This window comes from Talpa occidentalis, unplaced genomic scaffold (assembly GCF_014898055.3).
Source record: "Talpa occidentalis isolate TD23 unplaced genomic scaffold, MPIMG_talOcc4v2.1 talOcc4.9, whole genome shotgun sequence".
NCBI lineage: Eukaryota > Metazoa > Chordata > Mammalia > Eulipotyphla > Talpidae > Talpa > Talpa occidentalis.
In genome coordinates, this window is record NW_023605305.1 from 110,243,224 (window position 1) to 110,270,000 (window position 26,777).

The window sequence follows — 26,777 nt, forward strand, 5'->3', positions numbered from 1 at the left end:
CCCAAATCGCTCTCTGACATACTTAGAAAACTTCCCGAGCTGGTGTCTAGGATGAAATTTTGGGCCAGAATGGGTTGGTGCTGGCACGTATCTCAAAATACAAATTTATTTCAGAGTTCAGGCTTGGCACGAGGCGCGCGCTGGGCGAGGCGAGGCCGAATTCCAGGGAGCAAATGGGAAACCAAATGTGGCACCGGCCCTGGGCGTGTAATAAATTAACCGGGGTGTGCGCTCCTGCCCTCTCGTGGAGATGGACCTAAGGGTTTTAATTTAGCCCTTTGAGGTCTAAGAATAGAATATTTAGCAATTGTGCGATTCTGATGACAAGGTGTCCCAGGTGACAGGAAATCGGGTTTTCTAAGAGGGTCAACCCTTTGCGCTCCGCTGTCCCCTCTCAGGGGACATGGGAATTCTAGCCTATCACTCGGATGTCCCCTCACGGGGGGACACTGCAATTTATTAGTGATTATGGGGAATTGAGGTTATTTCAACACAACTTTTTGAGACATGCATGTTTCCCTGAAGTTTTATCTTGAAATGGCACAAGAAATTAAATCAAAATATCGTAAAATGGTTCGGAGTGCAAAGGGTTAAAAAGGCTCCAGCAAACCCGGGTTCTGAACTTCACCGTCAAAAACCAGGAGATGATTCTTACACCAAAACTAGTACGAACTCGTTGGAATCACACCTGTGCTTACGGCTACCTGTACGGTATGTGGAAACATGCAGGAATTTACTTTTTTTTTTGTTTTCCATTTGAAACGCCATTACTTAATGAGATGTTTTAGAAATTACGCTTATTCACGTTTGTATCCACACGCCCTCTAGCTTCACTCTGTGAACAACTGGAGAAAAGAATGAAATCTTATTTTCTGTTGCTTTGGTGTCGACAACAATCCCTAGATTTGAGATGTGTGATCAATAATTACTGAATTGAATGAAATATTAACCCAACCGCTAGATGGCCACACAGTGGAATGTACAGAACAGTCTGACCAATTGGAATTCCCCGACACCTGTGTATCTAATTTGGGTAAGTGACATCATTTAAAATGCTGATTATAACTTGATTGTCAATTCATATCCTTGAAGCTAAGAATCCTTTTGGAAGATAAATTCTCCCTATTCCTAACCACAGATTTTCTTTGTTGGCGCACGCTTGTCCTGTTTTTGTCTAAGAAAGCCACTCTTCAGTTACATCCTGTCAGAAGGACATGTCAGTGGTCTAAGTGATGAAGCAGATTGCATTTTATAAACCAAAGCCTGTCTTTTCTCAATGGTGAGCCATAGTTTCTATTTTTGCCCAGCCTTTAATATCTCTTTTGTTTGAAAGTCAGTGATTATGGAGTAAAATAAAGGACAGTTCCATCTCTATCATCACTAGTGCAGGTGATTAATTTCACTAACCTCAGTTTACCGGTCTTCCCCTGAATGAGATAATAATGTCTATTTTTAAAAAAAGTAATGTCTACTTTATAAAGTTGGGAAAGAATTGAATGAAATAATGTCACTGTAATATAACGCTGGATTTATGATGGGGTTCAATAGCTGGTAGTTATTTTTTTTTAAAGATTTATTTTTATTTATTTATACAAGCACTGGGTATAGTCAGAAGCGCGGGAGGGTGAGAATTCACCAGAGTCAGAGCGGAGAGCAGAGCAGACAGAATGATGAAGTACACTGCTGAGGGGAGCAGCGGGCGGCAGGAGAGGTCTGCGCGCCATGTGGGACCCTCACCCGGCAGCCAGGGATTGAACTGGCACTGCAGAGCTTCGCGGCCCAGCGCTCAACCGCTGCGCCACCGGGGAGGCCCTGGTAGTTATTATTATTTACATTCCACAGTGAAAATCTCACCCACCTAATATGGGTGAGCTATTAATAACATAAAAATAATGTAATAATATGTTATTTGGCTTATTTTATTCTGTTGATTTAAGACCCTCCGCAATTAAATTAAGCTCATAACACCAGGTCTCATAGCGATAGGCCATGCGGATTTGGGCTACGTTTGTCCTCCGGATGTCATTTCCAGCGGGGCCATCCTCGAGGTAATTGTTGCCCAGGAACTTTGCTTTCTCCTATGAGACAAAAGGAAGCAGAATGAGTGCTGACTCTTTTTACTCTGATATAAACAATAATTGCATCCTCCACAAAGATTCCTCCATGTGAGCCCTTGACGAAAGGGGGAAAAAAAGTAAAACTATTGAAAGCACTTATCTCAGCTGTCATTGTTCAGTCTGCCTAGAAATCAAGTGTATTTTAAAACTTTTAGGTGGACCATAGATCTGAGGCATACAGCAAGGGAGGGAAGAGCACAAGGGACTGGGGTGATGGGTCACGGGTGCTGTGGTGGTGGCAGAATTACAGGGACCACACCTTAGGGAAGAAACCAGTTACTGTACAAAAAAAATGAACCATGTAAGGGGGGAAAAAAAATCAAGTGTTTTAATTTCCCTTGCCCAAAAGGGCTAGAGAGAGAGACTAAGTCCTTCTGGTCCAGGTCCATAATAGGTACATTCGCTTTGTGGGGCAATTTTTCCTCATGTGTTTCCCCAACTAATTTTTCAATATGCAGGTCACCAGATCCTACAGTCAGAAGGACAAGGTCAAGGACAGGTCTACCTCATGAGAGAGTCCACACTGCAGAACACTGTTCCTCGCCACTTCACACATATCACAGGTGCTCAACTTGAAGACTTGTGCAGCGATGGCATATTCTTCCATTAGCGGCTCCTTCCATTATTTGTTTGAATGAGGCAAAAGAAAAAAGAATGTAGTAAACTAAGATGTGTCCCATACAAAAATAATGAAATACTTAATTTGACTTTAAAATTCCAGTGGGAGGGCTTCCCCGGCCACGCAGAGGTTAAGTCTCAGCACTATCACAACTAGGACCTGATTTTGATTCCTGGCCAGGGCAGTGACCTACATGGTGCAGCAGACCTCGCCTGTCTTGCCCGCTGCTCCCCTCAGCAGTGTATTTCAGTCGGTCTGCCTGTTCTGCTCCCCACTCTGTCTCTGGTGAATCCTCTCACCCCCACCCCCGCCACCTCTGGCCTACACCCCAATTCTTGTATACATAAATAAAAATAAATCTTAAAAAAAATTAAATTCTAATGGGAAAAAACAGTACAGCAATATACATTTGCATGGCTCACAATTTTATATTTATACCTTGGTGAAGTGGAATTGCATCGGGTCATCTGTAGACAGTGAGATCATTAGCCCTTTCTGCAGGAAATCTAAAAAAGGATTTTTGGCATATTCTAGAAATAGGCTGTTGTTGCTTAATGGTGACATAGCGATGGGAATCTGAGCTAAGAAAAACAAGTACTGCAACACAGGGCTCTGAAACGGAAAAATTGTTTTAGGTTTGAGGTTGTTGAAAAAGGAATACAAGCTAGAAATGTTAAAACCCCACAGTCTACCTTGAGATTTAGCCTTCAACAAAATAAATACCTGTTCTTTACAATCCTCTCATAAAGAAAAATAATTGTTTTAAAATGTAAATACATTTACGATGGCTAATTTTCAGAAGCACTGAGTCAAGTCAAATTGAGTTTTAATTGCCCAAGTTATTTGGTCTGTCTCAGACAGAAGACTTCATCTTGAATTTTTTTTTTCCCTTTAAGAAAGTTCTGACTCCAACAAGAAGCATTTTAAAACATGTCCTAACAAGACAGCTGGCAAAAACTAGTTTAAGGTAAGCCAAACCACCCCTGAATTATGCCTTGTCAGAGTTCTAAAATGGAAGTCAGGAGATAAACATTAACTCATCTCGACCACCAATCAGCTAGGTAATCTTGAGTAAGTTCCTTCACTTCCCTAAGATTCCCTAACACGAACCACACTAAATCATCTCCAAGTTCTTTTTTTGCTCTACTTGAATTTCATTGCAGGATTGATAAAGACTTGTAACGGGGTAAGAAAAAAAATGAATTTCGCCCCAATGTAAAAGTTAATATTAAGGGGGCCTCCCTGGTGGCCTAGGGGTTAAGTCTCAGTGTTATCACCACTGGGGCCTAAATTCCTCACCAGGGAGGTGACCCTGTCTCGCCCACTGCTCCCCTCAGCAGTGTACTTCAGTACTTCTGGCCTACACCCCAATTCTTCTTCTCAAAAAAAAAATAATAATAATATTAAGAAGAGAGGCTCCAACTCACCTTTTTTAAATTCAGGCCATGAGAGATGTTATCTGCCGTCATGAAGGCCGTCATGAGATGGGTGAGCGCCCCAGCTTCCCCACAGTGAGGTCGGAACAGAAATGTGTTCATGCCTCGCTCCCTAGGGAAAGGGGACTTCTCAGGAATCACAGTGACTGACTAGCACCTGCCAACAACTCTGGGCCTAGCGTGATTGCGAAGAAACCGGTAGAAAAGTTAACACTCCAAAAGAGAGTGGGGCATCCACAGGATTTGGCCAAACTGGCGATTCCAAATCAAGATCTTAATTCTTCTCAAACTGGGACTTTTTGAAAAAGAGGCAGCAGGGGGTAAGAAGGTACAGAAAGTCAAGATTTGATTACCTGGACATTAGTTTTAACAGGAAATTTACCCAAATCACCGTGTCATTGTTTCTCCTACTACACTTCAGAGGAAAATATTTCCAGAACACCCCAGTATAATATTCCTCTATTTACTCTTTACCCGGATATATCTAAGAGGGTAAAATGTGTGGAATTTTATAATAAATTGCACAGGGATTAGTGCAAATCCCTAAACTTCCAAAGAAAAGGAACTGTGAAAGTTATTGGAGGCTCCAAAATGTCCATTCCTGTTTCCAAGGAAAGAAAGAAACGGAAGGGAAAGAAGTGTCTGGTTGGGGCCCAGTGGGCACATGTAATGCAGGGCTGGCCTCTGACCCCCTAAGGCACTGGGGGAGTGAGGAGACGTGTGTCCAGCTGCCCCAGGCCTCCTCTACTTACTTCCTCAGCCTGTTGAGCACCGTGATGTTCGCGTACATGTAGTAGGCGTAGTAAGTGTAGGACGGGTTCTTCTCCATTGTCCACTCCTGGGGCTTTGGGCTCTTGGAAGAGAACATGTGACCGCTGTGTTTGGATTCATCGTCTACACTGTCGAAGCCAGTGATCTGTCAAGAAAAGTGAGACAGGCAATGGGTTCTGTCTGATGGCGGGGACCCCGTCCTCGGAAAGACTTTCAGCTCCCATGGCAAAGACCCAACATCAGAGCCAGCAGCAAGATTTAATCACGGTCAAGTAGGAGGGCTGGTCCCTGGGCAGCAGCATGAAGGCCAACGGGGTCGTGCTTACATGCTTGAGGAAGACACTGAGGTCTGGGTGAGCCTGGGGGTTGATGGTAGCCTCAAACACTGGCATAAAAACATTCTCCAGCATCTGTCCGAAGTGTGGAAGGAAATCCTTAGATCGGAACACATCACTAGAGACAAAATGAAAGAAATTTAGGAGGAAAGATTTTTAGGAATGATGGAACCAGAGACCTAAATGCCATATTCAGAAAAACATCTAGAGTGTCCATCCAGTTGCACCTGGTACATTCTCCTTGGTTACCCGTTGAGAGGGATTTGGCTTGGGTTGAGCACAGGAGGTATACAGTTCTGGCTAGACCACCTGCCGCCATTCCTCCAAAAAATCCTCTGATACAAAATCTAAACCTTTAGAGCTAAATCAGATAGAACATGGGCACTATGTCATAAAAGGTTTAGTGATTTATATGCGTGTGGCACACAAGAATATAAACGTAAAAGTCTTCAGGAATACCTCTGATATGCGGTAGGCAGAGGGAATCTAACAAATTTTCAAAAGGCACTCAACATATGCCAACCGCTTTTCTAGGTGTCCAGGCATATTAGCTAATATAATCCTCATAATAACTCAATACATTATTTACCCACTTCAAAGATGATGAAACTAAGGGACAGAGATGGCATGTGATTGGCCCAAGGTTACACAAGGCGTAAGTGGTGGAGCCAGGATTCCAGCAAAGCTGGTCTGGGTACAGAATCCATGCTCCTGCCCACCACACTCTACTAGCTCCCTCTCCTTCATGATACTAGACAGGACAACCCTTGTCAAAAAGTTATTGGGGGGGGCTGAAAAGAAGGAATAAACTCATGTGTTGCCAGAGGGCACACAGATCACAAGAGGCAGGTGGCAGAAAATATATAAACATCTAAATTAGTTAAAACAATGTTATTACCATTGATAAATATTCATTGTTTATGGAAAACTTGTGGGCTTGTGCGTGAGACAACAGGCAGACGGTGGAGGTTCTGAGCTAAGAAGGCTACATCCCAGCACAGATGAGCATACACATAAGTGAATGGACACGGGACAAGGAGAAAGGAAATGTTAATAAAATGTTAAAAACAAATAATGCTTATTCTAACTTGGTTTTCATCCATCTGGACTAGTTTTTTTGGTGGCTCTTCATAAAAGTCCTATGTTTTCAAAATATGAAACCAAATAAATACCTTCTGGCTAGAAAACTGAACTGAAATGTCCTGCTTAGCTCCCGTCTATGGTCAAGAGTATTGAACATCGGGCCTGCCCTGGTGGCGCAGCGGTTGAGCGCTGGGTTGTGAGGCTGCCCGCAGCCTCTGCAGCGCCAGTTTGATCCCCGGCCACCAGCAAGGGTCCCACCAAAAAAAAAAAAAAAAAAGAGTATTGAACACCAAGTGCACACACCAGGACCTGGTGTGAGTGCTGTTTCTACCCATGTGTTCTGCACATTCCTTGCTCCCATAGAGGAGTGAGGCAGGTAGGGGGAGGGCAGGTGTTAGGGTTTCCAATGGGGAGACATACTAGATCCTGGGCACTTGGATCATCCACGTCATGTTGGGGCAGTGAATGCGGTTGCTGACGAACCAGGTGGACAGCTTGTACCACTCGTCGCGACTGCGGCCATAGATGGACAGGCGGGGCTCGGCGTGCTGGTACTTGGCCTCCTCCAGGTCTGCACCCACCTCCTGCAAAGCCAAGAGGACAGTCCGAAGCCAGGAATTGCCATATGTCCCTTAGAAGTCTAACCCTGCATTGTCTAGGGACAGGAGATGGGTACTAAGGGGGACGGAGGGAATGAGAAGAAAGTCAGAGGAACAGTCAAGTTAAGGTCTATATGAACAGGGAATTGGACATCCCTGGTGGCGCAGGGGTTAAAGTCTCAGCGCTATCAAACTACCGCCAGCCACTGCGGCCTGAGTTCACCCCTGGCCAGGGAGCTACCCACATGGCACAGCAGACCTCTCCTGTCTCCCTGCTGCTCCCCTCAGCAGTGTATTTCAGTCAATCCGCCTGTTCTGCTCCCCACTCTGTCTCTGGTGAATCCTTTCTGCCCCTGCCGGCCTACACCCCAGTTCTTGTATGCATAAATAAAAGTAAACCTTTAAAAAATATAAAGGAGGGCCTCCCTGGTGGCGCAGCGGTTGAGCGCTGGGTTGCGAAGCTGCCTGCAGCCTCTGCAGCGCCGGTTCGATCCCCGGCTGCCGGGCGAGGGTCCCACATGGCGCGCAGACCTCTCCTGCCGCCCGCTGCTCCCCTCAGCAGTGTACTTCGGTCCTTCTGCCTGCTCTGCTCCCCGCTCTGGCTCTGGTGAATTCTCTCACCCTCCTGCACTTCTGACTGTACCCAGTGCTTGTATAAATAAATAAATCTTTTTTAAAAAATATATAAAGGAACAGGGAATTGAGCGGAATCTAAGGAGGTTAAGAGATTCCTGCATCAAAATAGAGCCTGGAGGGTGAAAAAGCGCAACTGAGGAGGATGAGCTAACCCAGGAGCCTGCAAAGAAATTCAGCTTTTCGTCTGCCCCCTCCCTACCCAAACACAGGGCTCCCACTCCATGTCTTTCACGTCCTAATGCTCACGCATCATGAAGATGAGGCTGGATTTCTGAGCCCAACTCTTCTTGAATTTACAGATCCCAATGTGTGAAAAAGCTAAGGCCTTCATCAATCCCAAATCCATGCCCTTAGCATCTCAATCCTAGGAACAGAGCTCTTTAAAATCATTACAATGGACATTTCAGAAAAAAACTATTATATTCATTTGGGTAGTGCTTGGCCTCGGGGGCCGCATGCTTCCCCTTCATGCTGTCTCCTCCCCTGTTCTCCTTCCTTCCTACTTCCCTGCTCCTCAAAAACCTTGCCAGCCACCATAAATTTAATTGCTCCTGCCTCACCTTGATAATAGTGGCAAAGTATTCCCCGTTAATATAATTGTCTGTCTTCAGGTACAGCTCCCGTAGCTCGCTTGCTCCCACAGGATTGTATTTGTCATTGAATTTATCAAAACGCTGGAAGGTCTGGCGTCCCTGAATCAAAAAACAGCAACACAGACGTCTCGTGCGCAGAGCTGCAAGAACACAGGGTTAGGGAATGGCCACAAACTAGCAGGGGAGGGGCTGGGCTCCACGAGTGGAATCTGGGACAGCTGAAAATGAGTGACCCTCAAAATTGCCTGTGGATGCTTTCAGTCAGCATGGCAAGTGAGCACAGCGGAGAGAGCGCCAGGAAGGACGCGTCTGTGAGAGAAACGCATGGCAGCATCTTTTCAACTCACAGCGTGAACATCCAGAGAATCCACAGTCAGGTCGTATGGATGCATCTTTAATTTAGCGAAAAGTTCCTTGAGGGTCAGATTTTTGCCCTCGGTGCTATAGACCACTCTGTCAGCATCAACTTGGTAAGATTTCTTAATGAAGCGCAAAAGATGTTTCTGGTTCATGCAGGCAGCTGCGTGGATGTGGGTGTCCACCTGTGTGTACATTCAGAGAAACAAAACCCAGCAGTCAGTCTTGGCGATGCTGTCGTGGTGGAGGCCCTGGTGCCTGCCCATCTGGAGGGTAAGGAAAAAGGTCAGGCTTTTCTGCCCTCCCGCCATCAGGATAGAGGATGGATCCTTGCGGTGCTGAATGCGTGCATGCCTGATGGCGGCACCTGGAGTAGGGTGTGGGCAGACGTAGATGGGATTCACCTGGGCTGAGACTGTGCTTTTTAAGGACAGCGTCACAGGGACGCCAGGAGAAGCCGAGAAGAAGAAGCCAAAAGAGAAGCCGAGAGAAGGCCAGAGAGCCCAGAGTGAAGACCTGCTGGGGGCTGGGAGGCTGGCAGGCCTAGCGCCCCTGCCTGCCGTGTACCTGGTAATCTAAATAAAAAGCCTGCAAAGGTCACTGAGGACTCTGACTCCTCCTTTACCCGGTCTGCTGGATCAGAAAACCTGCTCTGTGGGGCCTCCCCGGTGGTGCAGCGGTTGAGCGCCGGGTTGCGAAGCTGCCCGCAGCCTCTGCAGCGCCGGTTCGATCCCCGGCTGCTCCCCGGTCACCAGAGGAGGGTCCCACATGGCGCGCAGACCTCTCCTGCTGCCCGCTGCTCCCCTCAGCAGTGTACTTTGGCCCTTCTGCCTGCTCTGCTCCCCGCTCTGGCTCTGGTGAATTCTCTCACCCTCCCGCGCTTCTGAACTGTACCCAGTGCTTGTATAAATAAATAAAAAAAAAAAATAATAAATCTTAAAAAAAAAAAAAAGAAAACCTGCTCTGTGGTCTTCCTGCCCCTACACCATCCCATGTGGCAGGAGAAAGGAGGAAACAGTCAGAGTGTGACCCGATAGCTAGTAGAGGTGATTCAGCAATAAAGACCCTGTGCAACCTTTACGTGTCCATGTAAGGATGGGAACAGTTAGGCTGGATGCAATCATCATGTTTGTTTCTCTGGATACCTGCACACCCCATTTACTTCCTACATTGGCTGCATACAAAATCCTTGGGGACTATTCTGCACCCCTGACACAGAACTGCAAGTGCAATAGCTACCACAGCTTTTCAGCCCTAAGAGTAAAAGGATTGCCATTATGAAGCTGTGGCATTTATAAATTAGGTATTTTCATAATTAACCATTTGATAAGTTGAGGTTCTGGTCAACTACTTCTCCCAAAGTTACACAGGCAACTGAGACAAGATTTGGGCCAGAATCTCAAGGCCCAATTTTTTTTAATGATTAAATGACTAGAACACATCTTGGAAGTGCTTCTAGTTGATTCATTTTCCACAATAAGCTCACTCAGTATTTACAGTTCTCTCGTGAACTGGGTTGAGCAGATTTATTTCCCAATTCTATGAATGTAAAAACTGAAAATCAGAAATATCAAATTATTTCCCCCAAGGTCTTACTGTCAGAAAGTGGAAGAAAAAGTATTAGAATGCAGATCTTCTATATTCAAGAATAGTGAGGTTTTAGTTTTGTTATTGTTGTTATTCCTGATAATTTTTTTATGCCCAGAATGTGGAAAACTACAGCATTTTAGACATAACCAATCTGCTTTCACTAAACATACCGAAACTGTGCAAATCTTTATTAATCAGGAAAACAGTCCCACTATTTCTTCTCAAGAAATAACTGGGTTTTTGGGCCTCCCCAGTGGCGCAGCAGCTGAGCCCTGGGTAGCGAAGCTGCCCGCAGCCTCTGCAGCATCGGTTCGATCCCCGGCTGCTCCCCGGCCACAGGAGGAGGGTCCCACATGGCGCGCAGACCTCTCCTGCCGCCCGCTGCTCCCCTCAGCAGTGTGCTTCGGTCCTTCTGCCTGCTCTGCTCCCCGCTCTGGCTCTGGTGAATTCTCTCACCCTCCCGCGCTTCTGACTGTGTGCCCAGTGCTTGAATAAATAAATAAATGAATAAATCTTAAAAAAAAGAAAAGAAAAAATAAAGGGCTTTAAAAAAAAAAGAAAGAAAGAAATAACTGGGTTTATGTTTTGTGCCAGGACTGACCTCTAAGCAGTGACACTGTTTCCCTTCCCTTTTCTTTCCTTTCCTTGGGCTTTTCCTTTACCCAGGACGCCCGCACCCATGTCCCCCACTGCTGGACAGGGACAGCCTCTCAGACGTTGGATCCTCACTGGGCTGATACTGCAGTTTTGCCTAGCACAGCTCCCTCCTGATTCCCAAGGCTTCGCTTGCTCTGGAACAAACTCAGCCCCTCTCTGTTGTGTCAGACGCCCTAACCGTAAGGTCAGTTGCCCTCTCTCAGGTGGGGAGGTGACCCTGGCAGCCATGACCCTGATTTATACTTTGATTTTGCTCCTTTCACCTCAGACCTGCTTGGCCCCTTCTGCCCCTTTCCTATGGGTCCCCACCAGAAAGTGGCTTGGATTTGTGACAGGGTTTTGGGCCTCAGTGGGCCTGTTTTGGGCCAACCCTGTTTGGCTGGGCATTCACCCACGAGGGGATGGGTAACTTTGGGAGTCTGATTGGAAATCTATTAACCTTTCTTCCCTTTTCTCTGTGCACACTAATCCTATTAAAGTTCTTTCACACTAAAGATTATGCTTTGGGGCCTTCCTGGTGGCACAAGGGGTTAAGACGCAACCTAGGAAGCTATCCACAGCCTCTGCAGCACAAGTTCAATCACCGGCCAGGGAACTAACCCACATGGCGCAGCAGACCTCTCCTGTCTCACCTGCTGCTCCCCTCAGCAGTGTATTTCAGTCAGTCTGCCTGTTCTGTTCCCCATTCTGTCTGGTGAATCCTCTCACCCCCGCACCTCTGGCCTGTACCCCAGTTCTTGTATGCATAAATAAATCTTTTAAAAAAAGATTATGCTTTAACTTTATGTGGCTGATGGTAGAACCCCTTTAGAGCATGCAAGTTTGGGGGCCCTGGGGTGCACCTGCATCTGCACACTAGCAAGGCCGGTTAGACCTCTCTAAAAACCGAGTCTACCTTTCTGCAATTGTAAAAGTCTCGGTGGGGGTTGTTCTTCAGCTCCTTCAACTCGTCCATTTCGTTGAGCATCTCATGAACCTGGAACTTGGAGGAGAGGAACTTCAGCCGCCGGTGGGTATAGGTCTTACTGTGGAAAATTAAAGGACAATTCTAGAAAAATTCCAGACATGTAAGGAAAACAGTCACAAATTTCAAAACCATCGGGCACCTCATCCACAGGAAACCATTGTTGGAACAAACTGTTAACCTGTTAATCTCACTTCAAAAGTATGGGGCTTCAACAACTTCATCTTTTCATTCAGGTCGGACATCACAATGAGGGAAGATCTGGGACGGGGTTTTAAAGATTTATTTTTATTTATTTATGCATAGAAGAATTGGGGTGGAGGCCAGAGGTTCAGGGGGCAGGGTGAGAGGATTCACCAGAGATAGAGTGGGGAAACAGAACAGGCAGATCTACTGAAATACACTGCTGAGGGGAGCAGCGGGGAGACAGGAGAGGTCTGCTGCGCCCTGTAGGTAGCTCCCTGGGCAGGGATCGAACTCATGCCGTAGTGGCTAATGATAATTTGAAAGAATTGAGACTTAAATCCCTGCGCCATTAGGGAGGCCCTGGGACGGAATTTTAAAAATCAGTGAGATGGGGCCTCCCTGCCAGCCTAGGGGTTAAGTCTCAACGCTACCACCATGACACCCTGAGTTCGATCCCTGGCTAGGGACAGACATGGCCTACACCCAAGTTATTCTATGCAAAAATAAATAAATTCTTTATCTTTAAAAAATAAATAAAAAATCAGCGAGATAGTATCACTCTAGGTTCAAAGTCCTGGCATTGGCGTTGGCAAATTTGGGTGCAAATTCTGGCTCAGCCAACTGTGTGACTTTGGGCAAGTTAAGTAATTAATCTGTCAAAGTCTCAGCTCATTTAAAAAAAAAGGAATTACAAAAAGACCTACCTCGTAGAATGAGTATAAAGAGCAAATATATATATATGGTACACGAAGGGCTGAAGAGTGTTTGAACATAACGAGCACTTTAAAATATTTGTTCTCACGATCAGTAGCAGCAGTGTAGTGGGGTCTCAGACACTTACACAGGTCCTTGGGCAATTAAAGCAAGTAAAAAGTTCATATCATCCAAGAAGGTGTCCAGATTTAGGTAAGGAAGTGGCTTCGGTTCATCTTTGTTGGCTGCTGCCTCACTGGGGTAGATGTAAACCACACCGTCCTTCATTTTGAGATGATAACCCAGGTTTTCAGGGAGGTTGTCTGTTCGGAAGGGGTCTTCTCCCTTCTTCACAGGAGGGGTAAAGGCTTGCAATAAAACAGAGTAGCCTATCAGCATATAAGATAGATGACCACAAAAATATTCAACATATGGAATACTATAATACCTTGTACTTCATAAGCTATAATTATCCAGAGCTAAGCAAAACTTAATTTTTCTATTGTTTTTCAGAGATGACTAAGTCAACAGTATCAAACACCTGTAATCATTTTGTCTTGTGTGAAAATGATTTTCAAGTTCTTTAGAAGACCTGAACACATAACTGGTACACTATTTGCAACTAATTTTAATTATTTACTAAAGTTGGTGATCAAAGTTTTACTGGATGGAACATTTTGTTAGTTTATGAGATAACTGTGCACAAATAAAAGTAAAACTACCATTAAAAAGTAGAGTTTGGCTGGTCCAACCATTATGGAAAGCTGTGTGGAGACTGCTCAGACTAATAAAAATGGAGCTACCATACGACCCAGCAATTCCACTCCTAGAGATTTATCCAAAGGACACAAAAACTTTAATTCAAAAGGATACCCGCACCCCTATGTTTATTGCAGCACTATTTATAATAGGTCAGATTTGGAAACAACCCAAATGCCCAAAAATAAATGACTGGATCAAAAAGATGTGGTATATATACACATTGGAATACTATTCAGCAATCAAAAAGATAAACTCATGCCATTCACAGCAACATGGATGGAGCTAGAAGTTATTATAATCAGTGAAATAAAAGAAGGTAAAAAAAAATATCGGGGGGTTCTCCCTGATGGTGCAATGGGTTTAGTTTCAGCACTATGAAGCTATCGGCAGCCACTGCAGCACGAGTTGGATCTCTGGCCATGGAGTTGACCCACATGGTGCAGTAGACCTCTCCTGTCTTGCCCGCTGTTCCCCTCAGCAGTGTATTTCAGTAGATTTGCCGCTTCTGCTCCCCATTCTGTCTCTGGTGACTCTCCTTAACCCCCACACCTCTGGGCTCCACCCCAGTTCCTGTATGCATAAGTAAATAAAAATAAATCTTAAAAATATATTTAGTAGTTAAACCTAAAAGCATATTCCATACATTACATAAGAAAATTCTTTACCTGGATAGAAGTTCTCATTTGCCACCCAAGTCTCACCCTCAATGTTCCTCAAGTACTTGGAAGGGGTTTTTGGGAATCTCTGAAAAGATTTCTGCATATATTTCTCTCGTATACACAATGCCCGGTATAGACCCTTGCAAACCATTTCAAAATCTTCAACTGTAACCTGTGAAGGAAATTCCAAAGTTTTAGTTTTATCTATTATTTTAATTCTTTCACCTCTTTCTCTCTCCACACTCAGTTAAATCTTTGACACTTAGAGTTGTTCCTTTGCCTTTGTGCAGGTGAATGGCAGGACCCCATTTAGAGCGTGTACCCCTTAACAGTGTGGGTCTCTCGGGGTCCCTTGGTGGCACACTAGCAGGATGATGCTGACTCAGGTACAGAGTACAGCCAGATGGAGTGTTGCTCAGAAGCTCAGGCATATTCAGCCAACATGTGTAGAACGTACGTAGTTCTTTTTTTTTTTTACATTTGTAAAATGTAAAATGTACATTTTTTTACATTTTTTTAAAGGCCCCTTACCCATAAGCCCCTTACCCATAAGCCGCGCCATATGGGTATCTCCGCGGCTGGCCGGGAATCGAACCCGCGCTGCAGAGGCTGCGGACAATTTCACAGTGCTGCGCTCAACTCACTGCGCCACCAGGGAGGCCCTTGATTCCTCTTTTCATTTCTACCATGCACAAAGGTATCAAGTTTGTCTCCTATTTTTTTTTTAACTCTGACATTCTCCAAACTTGTTTTCCATATCACTATTAAACTTTTCATTTCAGTTATTTCACATCTAAAACCCCTGTCACTGGCAGAGCACCCGTGTTACCATACAGAAAATAAATAAACACGAACAGAGTTCATTTCACTGCTCTGTCTTCATTATCTTAGGGCTGATCCTAAGTGGGTCAGTTACATGAGAAGGGGGCTCAGGACTGGCCACTCAAACTATATTTGGAGCATAGACTGTTTCACCAATATGATGCTGAGTCTGCATGTCCGTGTGGCAGAGATTTATTAATTCACCTGCTGTGGACAGGACAAGCAGGTCAAGTTGCTTGTGGCTCGCGTTTACTATCCCTGTGGCACACGAGAGTGGGTTCCAAGCAACCACCTACTGTGCAAACATCTATGATGAAATTAAAGAGGCTGGAGAGTCAAAAAATAGCCCCATTAGAATTTTCTAACCTCTCTCCATACTTTTCTTTTTTTGTATCTCCCTCTCCATTTTCTTTTTTAAAATTTCTTTTTATTTATTTATGGATACAAGAACTGGGGTGGAGGCTAACAGTGTGTGTGGGGGGGTTAGAGGATTCACCAGAGATGGAGTGGGGAGCAGAACAGGAAGACTAACAAATACACTGCTGAGGGGAGCAGCGGGCGAGTCAGGAGAGGTCTGCCATGCCATGTGGGTAGCTCCCTGGCCGGGAATGGAACTCCTGCTGCAGTGGCTGCCCTCTGCTGACAGCTTAACAGTACTGAGACTTAACTTAACCCCTGCACCACCAGGGAGGCCCCTCTTTGCTAGTTTCTGCTACCTGCAGTCTTCTGTCTGTCCCAGGTCAACCCTGGCTCCCCCTTTGCCCAAGGTCCCCCTGCGCCACGCTGAGGCTCCCCCTCCTACTGTGTGGTTACATCGGTAAGACTAGTCCACGTGGGCCTCCCTGGCGGCATAGGGTTTAAACCTCAGCGCTGTCACCTCTATGGCCTGAGTTCAGTCCCTGGCGAGGGAGCTGGCCCACAGAAGGTTATGCATATGGCCACGTGTACACGGAGACCTCTCCTGTCTGGCCTGCTGCTCCCCTCAGCAGTGGATTTCCGTGGATCTGCCCGTTCTGCTCCCCACTCTGCCTCTGGTCAACCCTCTTACCCCCACCTCTGGCCGACACCCCAGTTCTCCTATGCGTAAATAAATAATCTTAAAAAAAAAAAAAAGACTAGCCCGCTTGCTGCTCTTTTGCCCAAATCTGTCCACTGTACCCTGTAATACAGACACTGCAGTTATACAGGTTCTCCATGTGTAAGGAAATCAGCTAAAGGAGTGTGGGGGAAGACAAAAGCAAAACAGAATATGTCATATAACATATTGGTATGTTTGGTATTGGAATGCAATAATGAAATATAACCAAGCACAGGTGAGTGGTTAGCTTTGCCAAAAAGAAGCGGAGAGACTGCAGCAATCAAGCTACCTTTCCAGCAGCTACCTGGCAGGGGCAGGGAGTAACTCACCCCGGAGGCGTAGTCGCCAGTGATCTGCACTCTCTGGAAATCAGGCACTGCCTGGTACGTTGCGGATGAAGAAATGTATTCGTCGATGCAGAACATCTGGGTCGAAGAGGTTTCACTTTGAGGAACGGATAAATTAACAGTCTTGCGTCCGAAAAAGTGCTTTTTTCTGGGTTTGAATGGAAAAAAAAGAATTAGTGAGAAGAAGCAAAGGGAAAAGCAGAGAGAAAGGAGAAGCTAGAGATACGAAGAAGACCTGGAGGAGGCACCTGGAGCAGAGACACGTGAAGAAGCTGTGCTGGCTTCTCGGCCTTGGCCTTGCACCAGGCCCTTGGGGGCCACGGAAGGAGACACTTGAAAGGGACAGAGATGTGGGCGAGAGACCCGTGGGCAGGCTGACTGTGGCAGCCTCTATCTTGATTTTGCTCTTTTCCTTCCAGACTTACCTGGCCCCTTCTGCCCATTTCCTGTGGGTCCCCACCAGAAAATGCTTAGATTTGTGACAAGCTTTTGTGTTTTGGTGGCCCTGCTTTGGGCCATCCCTGTTTGGCTTGGGGATGGGGGATAACTTAGGGTGATTCACAAGGAAACTTTTTTTTTAAAGATTATTTATGCATACAAGAGCTGGGGTATAGGCCAGAGGTGTGGGGGGTGAGAGGATTCACCAGAGACAGAGTGGGGAGCAGAACAGGCAGGCTGACAGAAATACACTGCTGAGGGGAGCAGCGGGAGAGTCAGGAGAGGTCTGCTGCGCCATGTGTATCTCGCTGGCTGGGGATCGAACTCGTGCTGCAGAGGCTGCAGACAGCCCCATAGGTTGTGTCTTAATCCCTTGCGCCACCAGGGAGGCCCCACACAAGGTAACTTTTAAACTATCTTCTTTCTGTTCTCTTCCCTCTGTCACACACTGAATATATTCAAGTTCCTCCTCACTGAAGGTCTTATGCACTAGACTATGTTTTGTCTGGATGTGGCAGATGGCAGGACATAAGCCATCCATAAGTTTGTCACCCGGTGGGGAAAGGTGGCTCCCCCATGGCACTGGCTACGGTGTGGTTTCTGTTTCTCTAGTGCTTGTGTTTCAGGGGTGTCTACATTTGCTTCTGACCCAAAGATTAGAAAAACTGGCTTTGACCTTGTAGAAACTTTGCGTGTATATGTGCAATTTGTTTCCAATCATTAGTCCAGAGGTTTAATTTGTAGGATTCTTTGTGGCATCAAGCAGCTTTACTAAAAAAATGTTTAGTATTGAAACTACACAGCAAGGGCAAAGATGGCATCTGCCCCAACATGGTGTGTGGGTCCTTGTGGTGAGTTTCTCTGGAACTAAGTAAGCCGCTTTCCTCAAAAGATGATACTGTTATAGGACAGGGAGAGGGGTAGCCCAAGCCCCGCAAACCTGCCTATTCTAAATGGGTTCTGCCATCCGCCACATCAACACAAAACATAGGAGACTTTAATGGGAAGGAACTTTAATAAAACTAGGAAACAATACAGGTAAGGCAAAGAGTTTAGTTTCTAAATGAAGCACCCAAAGTTACCCGTCCCCTCGTGGGTAAAAGTCCATCCATATGGGATTGGCCCAGAACAAGGCCCCAAAGCCTGCTACAAGTCTAAAGCATCTTCCAGTGGGGACCCACAGAAAAGGGTCACAAACAACCGGACAAGCCCGGAAGGAAAAGAGCAAAATCAACATCAAGATAAAAGCTGTCATTGTCACCTCCCCACAGGTCTCACCCACATTTGTGTCACATAGTCCACGACCAAAAGACAAGCACAGTTTCTTCACGTGTCTCTAGGCTCCATGCGCCTCTTCCAGGTCTCCTGGCTCCATCCTGCTTCCTTCCTCAGTCCCTTCTGCCGCTTCTCCTCTTCCTGCTCAGCTCCACCCTCCCTTGGGTGGGGCAGGGAACCTCCCCCTTTCCTGGGGACCACCCTGTTGCAATACTAAGTTGGAACCACACCGCCCGATCAAATATGATGTCTGCTTCATCTAAGGCCTTTTTTTCCAAGTTGGAGTTTGATGCTGTTACAGGGCAGGGTGAGGGGTATCCCGGAACCCCCAAACCTGCCCACTGTAAATGGTTCTGCCATCCACCACATCAGCATAAAACATACTTTAGTGCATAAGATCATCAATAGAAAATAAATTTAATACAATTAGTGTGCAATTGAGAGAAGAATATTGTTAAAATCGTTTCCAATGCCCAGCCAAACAGGGTTGGCCCACAGGAGGATGGCTGAGGTACAAAAGTTTGCCACAAGCCTAAGACACCTGCTAGTGAGGACCTCTGGGATAAGAGCAGAAGGAGCCAGGACAAGTCTGGAAGGAAAAGAGCAAAATCAAAATCTGAGTCAACATAAAGGCTGCGACTGTCAGCTTTCCCCAGGGTCTCTCACCCACGTCTGTTTCAAGTGTCTCCTTCCATGTCCCACAGTCCCTGGTACAAGCCCAAGGCAGAGAAGCAAGCACAGCTTCTTCTCCACATCTCTCTGCTGTCTGCCTCCCCCTCTTCAGACCCACCCCCTTCTCTTCCTCAACTTCTCACGGGCCTAGCTCCACCCTCCTTGAGTGAGACCGGGAACCTGGAACCTCTTTTTTTTTTTTTTAACATTTTATTTATGAAATATATACATTTTCTAATTATACATTTCTATTTTTTTTAAAGATTTATTTATATATTTATACAAGCACTGGGTACAGTCAGAACGGGAGGATGAGAGAATTCACCAGAGCCAGAGCGGGGAGCAGAGCAGGCAGAAGGACCGAAGGACACTGCTGAGGGGAGCAGTGGGCAGCAGGAGAGGTCTGCGCTCCATATGGGACCCTCGCCTGGCCGCCGGGGATCGAACTGGTGCTTTAGAGGCTGTGGGGCAGCTTTGCAGCCCAGCGTTCAACTGCTGCGCCACCAGGGGAGGCCCTGGAACCTCTTTCTATGGATATCACACTTCAGGATGCCACAGGGCAGGCTACTCAGAAATTTGATTTTTTTTTTTCCTTTTGATCTGCAAAGATTTTGCTTTTCAGTTAGTGCCATCTATTGTTAACCTAAGTTCAGTTCTGTGACTTGGGCCTTTAGTGATTTCTGCAGGCTCATAGGTCTAATTAGCAGTTCTGAGGTGGTGAGGGGTTCTGAAGAGAATTTGGGGCTTTGATTGTGACTATTTCCTGATCTCTGACTCAAGGGGTTTTGCAAGCCAACAATGGAGCAGTGATGGTTTGAATTAGCAAATTGATGCCTGGTGCTAAGGTGGAAGAAGCCTTGAGCAATAACTGATAATTACCAGTAGCCTTAATGGAGTCTTGGAGATACTTGGCTCCTGCAAATCTGCATCAGAAAAAAAATTAGAGAGCTTTTATCTGGATTGTTTGAAGGAGTTTGCTACTGGGAATTTTTGTCTACACCATTTGTTTTGGGCACATTTGCCATTTGAATTCTTGGAATTGTTTGATTGCTGGTGGAAGAGAAGATTCTAAGACAGTTTCCTACTGAGAAAGATCTGGATTGGAAAGCACTCTGCATGATGATTAAAGTCCTCTGGGAGCAGCAGATGCACCCACAACCCCCACGGTGGTGGGCAGCCATGATAGATGTTTTTGCCTGGGTAATTGTACCAGGTTTCCACACCTGTGTTGATTCTCCCTACTTTGGGGGATGTGATTGGTACTTTTTGATTTTGCTCTTTCCACTTCTGTTCCAGGACGGCTAACAAAAGTAAGGAGAGGTCTCCTTTTTTAATTGATAGTCAACTTCGATGTTCTGATTTTGCTTCTTCAGCTGTTGTACAGGAAACCCCAGGATCAACTTTTTTTTCTTTAATTTAAAAAAAAAATTTTTTTTAAATATTTATTTATTTATTTATACAAGCACTGGGTACAGTCAGAAGCACGGGAGGGTGAGAGAATTCACCAGAGCCAGAGCGGGGAACAGAACAGGCAGAATGACAAAGTACATTGCTGAGGGGAGCAGCGGGCGAAACAGGAGAGATCTGTTGCACCATGTGGGACCCTCCCGGCGGCCGGGGATTGAACTGGCACTACAGATACAGAGGCTGCGGGCAGCTTCGCAGCCCAGCGCTTAGCTGCTGCGCCACCAGGGGCGGCCCCCAGGATCAACTTTTAAACATAATGGCTTGAACGCTGAACACCCCACTGCAGCACAGGTTTGGTCCCCGGCCAGGGAGGTGACCCACATAGCGCAGCAGACCTCTCCTGTCTCCCTGCTGCTCCCCTCAGCAGTGTATTTCAGTAGATCTGCCTGTTCTGCTCCCCACTTTGTCTGGTGAATCCTGTCACAACACCCCCCCTTTGGCCTGCACCCCAGCTTTTGTATGCATAAATAAATAAACCTTTTTCCCTGTGAGGCTGGTGGGGTGGGGGTGTGTGAGGAGGCAGCTCCCCATAAGTGCTCATTACAGGTCTGAGGGCTAACAGAGGCAGAGAGTGAGCACTAGAGCAGTTCAAGGAGGGCAGGTGAACAGATTTGGGCACGGGCCCCATGAAGGCTGCTTGCTGAGTAAGGGCATTGCAAGCCCACGATGCACCCCCAAGCTGGACAGGAAAGGAGGGCTGTGTCCCGTCCCCAGGAGGTCAGACTGGCAGCAGGGCATTTTTTTTTTAATTATTTTTTAAAATTTTTTACATCATTGTTCATTTTTAAACAATATTTACTTCCCCCCACCCCCTCAGGTGTAGTCCCCATGGAGTTTCCTTCCCCAATGCACCCCTGCACCATCACCTCAGTCCCCTGTGCTCCTCCCTCCCTCCCTCTGATCCCTCTCCCGCCTCCTCCCCTGGCTGCAGGGCATTTTCATGGCAGGTGGCTCCATGCTGAGTTTGGCTAAAGATGAGGCTCTTTCTATACCTGGGTGTGTATGTTGAGCAGGGCCCAGCACCCCACTTTGGTTTGGGACCCAGCTTGCTTGGTTCGATAAGGAGCTTCAACTAAAAGGAGATGTGGAGGAGGGCAGGCAGCCCAGTGCTTTCCTGGCCACCGAGACCTCACCCTCGTGTATAGAATGCAGGGGGGACAATGAGAATGTTTAGCTCTGCCGGTTCCTCTTCCAGGATGGACCATTATTCAGGGACACGGAACCATGTGCCCCAACACGTCCTCCCCTTGTGTCCCAACATATAGAGCTTTCTCCTTACTTCACTTACCTCCTGCCTTCGGCGGACGTGGACAGAGACTCCAGGTGGAATATGTGTTCTTGCATCTCATGATGAGAAATCGGGCAGATCTCGTCCACATCAAAAGGGGAAATTTCATTACGGCCTCCCTCATCTCTGACTTCAGAGGCAAACACTTTTTCAGCAAAGCTACGCATTGCTTCATCAATTTCTAAAAAAAATTGATGGATTAGTACTCCAGCCCTTTCTCCAGAATCATCTGAAAGTTTCTGATATGGGGCCTCCTGGTGGCTAGGGGCTAAGCCTCGGCACTACCACCGCAAAAACCTGAGTTCAATCCCCAGCCAGGAGCTGACTCAAGTGGCACAGCAGACCTCTCTTGTCCTGCCCACTGCTCCTCTCAGCAGTGAATTTTAGCACATCTGCCTGTTCTGCTCCCTACTCTGTCTCTGGTGAATCTTCTCAGTCCCTTCCCCAGCACTTCTGACCTATACTTCAGTTTTTCTATGCAAAACTAAATAAAATCTGTCTCTGGTGAGTCTGTCACCTTCCCGTGGCTCTGGCCTGTACCCCAGTCCTTATATAAATAAATGAATCTTCTTTAAAAAAGTAAATAAAATATTTTTAAAAATAAAGGGGGAATATTAATACCTACTAAGCCTGACTCAAAACACTTACTGAGAGCTGGTATGTGGAAATGCTTTAAGGAAAATAAAACCTCAAACTAAGTTGCATGATGTAAGCACACATCTGAAGTGTGATCCTAGTCCTTTGACTCATATACTGTATTGTAAACAAATGTTAGCTCAATTTTTAAAAATTGAATGATGTGTTTTGGTGGCATCACACAGACTCGTGGTATTTGGGGTTAGCTTTGGGAAATTAAGGAAGTGATATATGATATGATTTAGTACAGGCCCAAGCAAACAAAAGAAGTGATAGTAGCTGATTTGTAACTTTATCAGCACAAACAGGGCAGCCAGCTTTTAAAAAACATACTGGGGGCCTCCCCGGTGGCGCAGCGGTTGAGTACCCTGTTGCGAAGCCGCCCGCAGCCTCTGCAGTGCTGGTTCGATCCCCGGCTGCTGCCCGGCCACCAGAGGAGGGTCCCACATGGCGCGCAGACCTCTCCTGCCGCCCGCTGCTCCCCTCAGCAGTGTACTTCGGTCCTTCTGCCTGCTCTGCTCCCCGCTCTGGCTCTGGTGGATTCTCTCACCCTCCCGCGCTTCTGACTGTACCCAGTGCTTGTATAAATAAATAAATCTTTAAAAAAAAAATAAAAAATAAAAAAAAAATCAAAAACATACTGGTCTCAGCAGAGTTAACAAAGTTTCCTATGTTGGCTGAGTTTCATGCATGTGTTTGCCCCCTGAAAGGCAGCACTTCCCAAAACTGAAGTGCATCCTTGGATGTTTTGACTAGTTAATGGCAAGCAACTGGCTCACAAATGAGCAAATGGAACACTAAGCAGATACATTTGATGGCTTGAGGAAGCCTTCCTAGCCCACTGACAACTGAGTTCCCAAAATAGTATCCTTTTCTGAGCACCAGGAGCAAACACATGCACCTCAAGGATGAAGGGCGAGCAGAGGTTAAGAGACTCCATGCATGGGGAAGGCCTGTAGAAAGGGGCCAGTTGGTTATGATGATGAGGGTGAAGATAGCAGTGCACAGGCCTGAAATGCTGGGTCTCTGGCAAAGCTGCTGGAGGCCTCAGGAAGGACAATATGAAAATGACTACCGAATCCTACTTGCTTGAGATCTGGGGCAGACCATATCTGTTTTGTGCTTTTAAGCATTACTGTTTTTCACTAAGATTGTGTATCCTAAGCCACGTAGACTTAAAAAGTAGAGACTCTCAAGATGTAGTTTACTTGATAACCAAAATTATATTACTGATATTTCCTGCCATACAACCAATCAGATGTTTTGATTTCATGCAATCACAGCTGAAATTTGACTCCCAGTTCCAGAACTTTGCCTTTCAAAAATACTTCAGGGAGTGGCAGCGATTCTAGAAAGGAAGAATGAAACTTTTATTTCAGGAGATAAGCAGATAAGAGTTGATAACAACCTAAAATCATGGAATAAAGGGGCCAAGCTCCCCTGGGTTTGGAGAGCTAGTCACTGAGTTCTTTATTGAGCATATTACCTTGGAAAGAATGGGTCAGCATCTGAGGTGAAAATACCTAGAGGTTAGGACATCTACATTTATGCAGAGAATAGACAAGAACAAAAACAAGAGGTAAAGTGTGAAACAGAATGAACAGTAGAGTAGGAGTGAGAAAAAGTATCTGCAAGAGCTAGGTGGCCTTTAGCACATCATATAAATGACAGCCTCAGTGTTCATCATTATAAAAGGCAAATGTTAATAATAATAATGTCAACTTCAGATGATTATTAGACAGATTAAACAAGAACTACTTTAAAGCCACACAAGTATTATTCAGAAGTTAATATGTTATTAACATAGGGAGAGCAAGAGTCTTGAGAAAAGGAATATCATGCTTGTTTCTTCACCCAGCAAATTCAGAAAAGCATGTTTATTTCTCAGCAGTGCTTTATTAATGTGTAGGAAAGACACACTTGTAGGCCTTTCTTCTGCCATATCTCATCTCCTAGAGAGAAACTCAGAGGCAGACCTACTGACAGTGAATTGGAGGACAAGTCTTCCTTTGAGATGGACTAAAGTTATGATTTTACCTAAAATGGATTTTTATTTTATAAGGTCACAAAAAGTCACACTTTTATTTTTGCATTGGCATTGAGGGTTTGCTAAGGCAAGATTCAATAAATCCCCTTGGCTGATCTATGTCTAAAGGAGATTTATTTTATTTCAAAATGTCAAATGAATGCCCCATGACGCTCCCTTTCAAAAACTGTTTTGAGTTCATTTGCTATGTTGTGAGAGAACTTGGTTCATCATCTTTTTTGGCTCTCAATGGTATATAATAAACACTGCTGAAAAACACCCATGTTTCTGAACTAAGGATTTGCATCATGTCTTTAACTTATACTTTAACAAATGACAGCAAAGATAATCCAAAATACTTACGTTTTCCTTCAGCTGTAGAAGTAAAATAAAATAAGAAAAGTCTATGAACAACTTTCTGAAATAACAGTGACCACGAATCAAAGCATTGGAATAGAAACATACAGATTGATACAAGAAAGGGGTGAGTTGGAAAGCATGCTGGAAGCTCCTTTTTCTATTTATCAACAATTTCCTGCCTTTGCAAAATCCTGGGAATGTAGTCATTATACATTTTTCATTTTCTTTTCCTCTTTGAATTTATGTTCATAATTTTCAAAAGATGCTCTTTGTAAAATGTGATTTTAGGGCCTCCCTGGTGGCGCAAAAGCTCTCCGCAGCCACTGCAGCACGAGTTCGACCCCCGGGCAGGGAGGTGACCTACACGGCGCAGCAGACCTCTCCAGTCTCGCCCACTGCTCCCCTCAGCATTGTGTTTTAGTAGACCTGCCTGTTCTGCTCCCCACTCTGTCTCTGGTGAATCCTCTCACACACACCCCCCCACCTCTGGTCTGTAACCCAGTTCTTGTATACATAAATAAATAAAACTTTTTTTTTTATGTGATTTTAAAAAACAGATGAAGAGGGATTGAAATACAAGGTGTGGGCAGCAGGTAAATGGAGAAGCTCATTTGGTAAATTCTGTGGTAACACCTACCAAACAGCCATGTCTGACACCGTGCTATTGAAATAATCCCTAAAGATAGAAAAAGTTTTAGGTGCAAAAATTGTGAGAATATATTTATACTAACAAAAAACTGTTAAGAACCTAAGGGATTAGTTAAGAAATTTAGAATGTTTTATAGTCATTTCAAATAGTTTAGGAAGATTTTGGAATACCAGGTAAATAATTAAGCCATGATATTAAGCCAAAAAAAAAAAAAAAGAATATAAGGAACATGTAAAATATAATCACAACTTTTTTAATATTTTTTTAATTGCCTAGAAAATAGATTGAAAAGAAAAACACTAACATGTTCAAGTGATATCTTTGGATGATGGGACTGGGGCTGGTGTTTCTCTTATTATTTCTGTCCTAAATCTCCTACTTTCTCTAAGTGAGTGTTTATTACTTTTATTTTCACTGCATTTTCTCTTTTTATTTTGCATGAAACAGGTATTGCTTTATAATGAAAATTAATTTAGAACTTACTATTTTTAAAATTATTGTGTACAAACCTGGATTTTGAACCATCAGAACACACACCGATTGGTTAATATTTCTGGTATGAGTTTCAGCTAATACTGTATCTACAGACATTGTTTAAGATCTTTCTCACAACTGTGGTAGGACAGGTTTTGCTTAGACTAGAAGAGTAGATTTAAATATCTTACAGTTTTCTCCTGGGATCACCAAAGATGTCACCTCATGATACAATTTTAGAAAATTACCTCCTTCCTAAAACTAAAAACAAAGAGAAAAACCTAAAAAGTCTTGCCTGTTCCTGAAATCTCTGACTCAGCTACCATGAAACCTAAATAAAGGATTATCAGAGCTGACATGACAGTTAAAGAAAGGGTTGCATATTAAAGAACTGACTTCTCCACAAACTTTTGCACACCTACCTGCAAGTTTCAACAGAGGCATTGTTGCTGGGATCCTTGATTCTAGGATAGCACAGGAGAAAGGAAGAGAGAGGACACTGGGGTAACTGCCTGGCTGGACAAAATACCCTGACATGCACCTAATTATTTCACTTTGCTTCTGTAATCTGACCTTTCTCTCTCAAAGGGGACAGATGAGCTTAAACCCTATTTATAGGTTTAGGCAACTGACAGTGAGAAACAGGTGAAGCTTCTAGTTTTTGTTCTCCTCTGAGAGTTCAGAAAAGACATGTTTGGCAGGCCAGGAATTGCATTTCAGTACTCTCTCAATGTGCCTGATACTGGATTTGCTCCAAGTGTCCTTTTCTTGTAATGACTTGACCGCTGATGATTATTTTTCACCCCAGTGAAACAAAACACTGGCAGATTAAATCTTCTTGAAATACCCTTTTGACCATGGGAGTCTCAGTCAAAATGTATTCACTGACTCCTCATTCATTGTTTCACCATATGTTTCTTGGGCACCTAAGGAGGCAGTCAATATAAGTGGGCGGGGTAGCACAGGTCTCATTTCTAATTGATTTCTTCTTTTTTTAAAATATTTATTTATTTATTTATGCAAGCACTGGGGTACAGTCAGAAGCACGGGAGGGTGAGAGAATTCACCAGAGCCAGAACGGAGAGCAGAGCAGGCAGACTGACGAAGTACACTGCTGAGGGGAGCAGCGGGTGGCAGGAGAGGTCTGCGTGCCATGTGGGACCCTCGCCTGGTGGCTGGGGATCCAAC

General features: G+C 45.1%; 1 protein-coding gene across 2 annotated transcripts; it reads right to left on the reverse strand.

Annotated features, from left to right (window-relative positions):
- Positions 1–1,817: 1,817 nt before the first annotated feature.
- On the reverse strand, positions 1,818–26,048 carry AMPD1 (adenosine monophosphate deaminase 1). Of its 2 annotated transcripts, XM_037498641.2 has the most exons (16): positions 26,012–26,048; positions 24,470–24,481; positions 21,445–21,625; positions 16,287–16,452; positions 14,064–14,229; positions 12,785–13,004; positions 11,689–11,818; positions 8,537–8,731; positions 8,157–8,288; positions 6,782–6,945; positions 5,270–5,396; positions 4,925–5,088; positions 4,164–4,284; positions 3,175–3,348; positions 2,623–2,733; positions 1,818–2,078 (listed from the first exon to the last, which is right to left on the reverse strand). In XM_037498641.2, the coding sequence occupies exons 1-16, from the start codon at positions 26,031–26,033 to the stop codon at positions 1,920–1,922; spliced, it is 2,244 nt and encodes a 747-aa protein (XP_037354538.2). In that variant the 5' UTR covers positions 26,034–26,048; the 3' UTR covers positions 1,818–1,919. The 2 variants fall into 2 exon arrangements, with proteins under 2 accessions (XP_037354538.2, XP_037354537.1); XM_037498640.2 differs by lacking the exons at positions 21,445–21,625; positions 24,470–24,481; positions 26,012–26,048 and adding an exon at positions 16,553–16,653.
- Between the last annotated feature and the right edge of the window lie 729 nt (positions 26,049–26,777).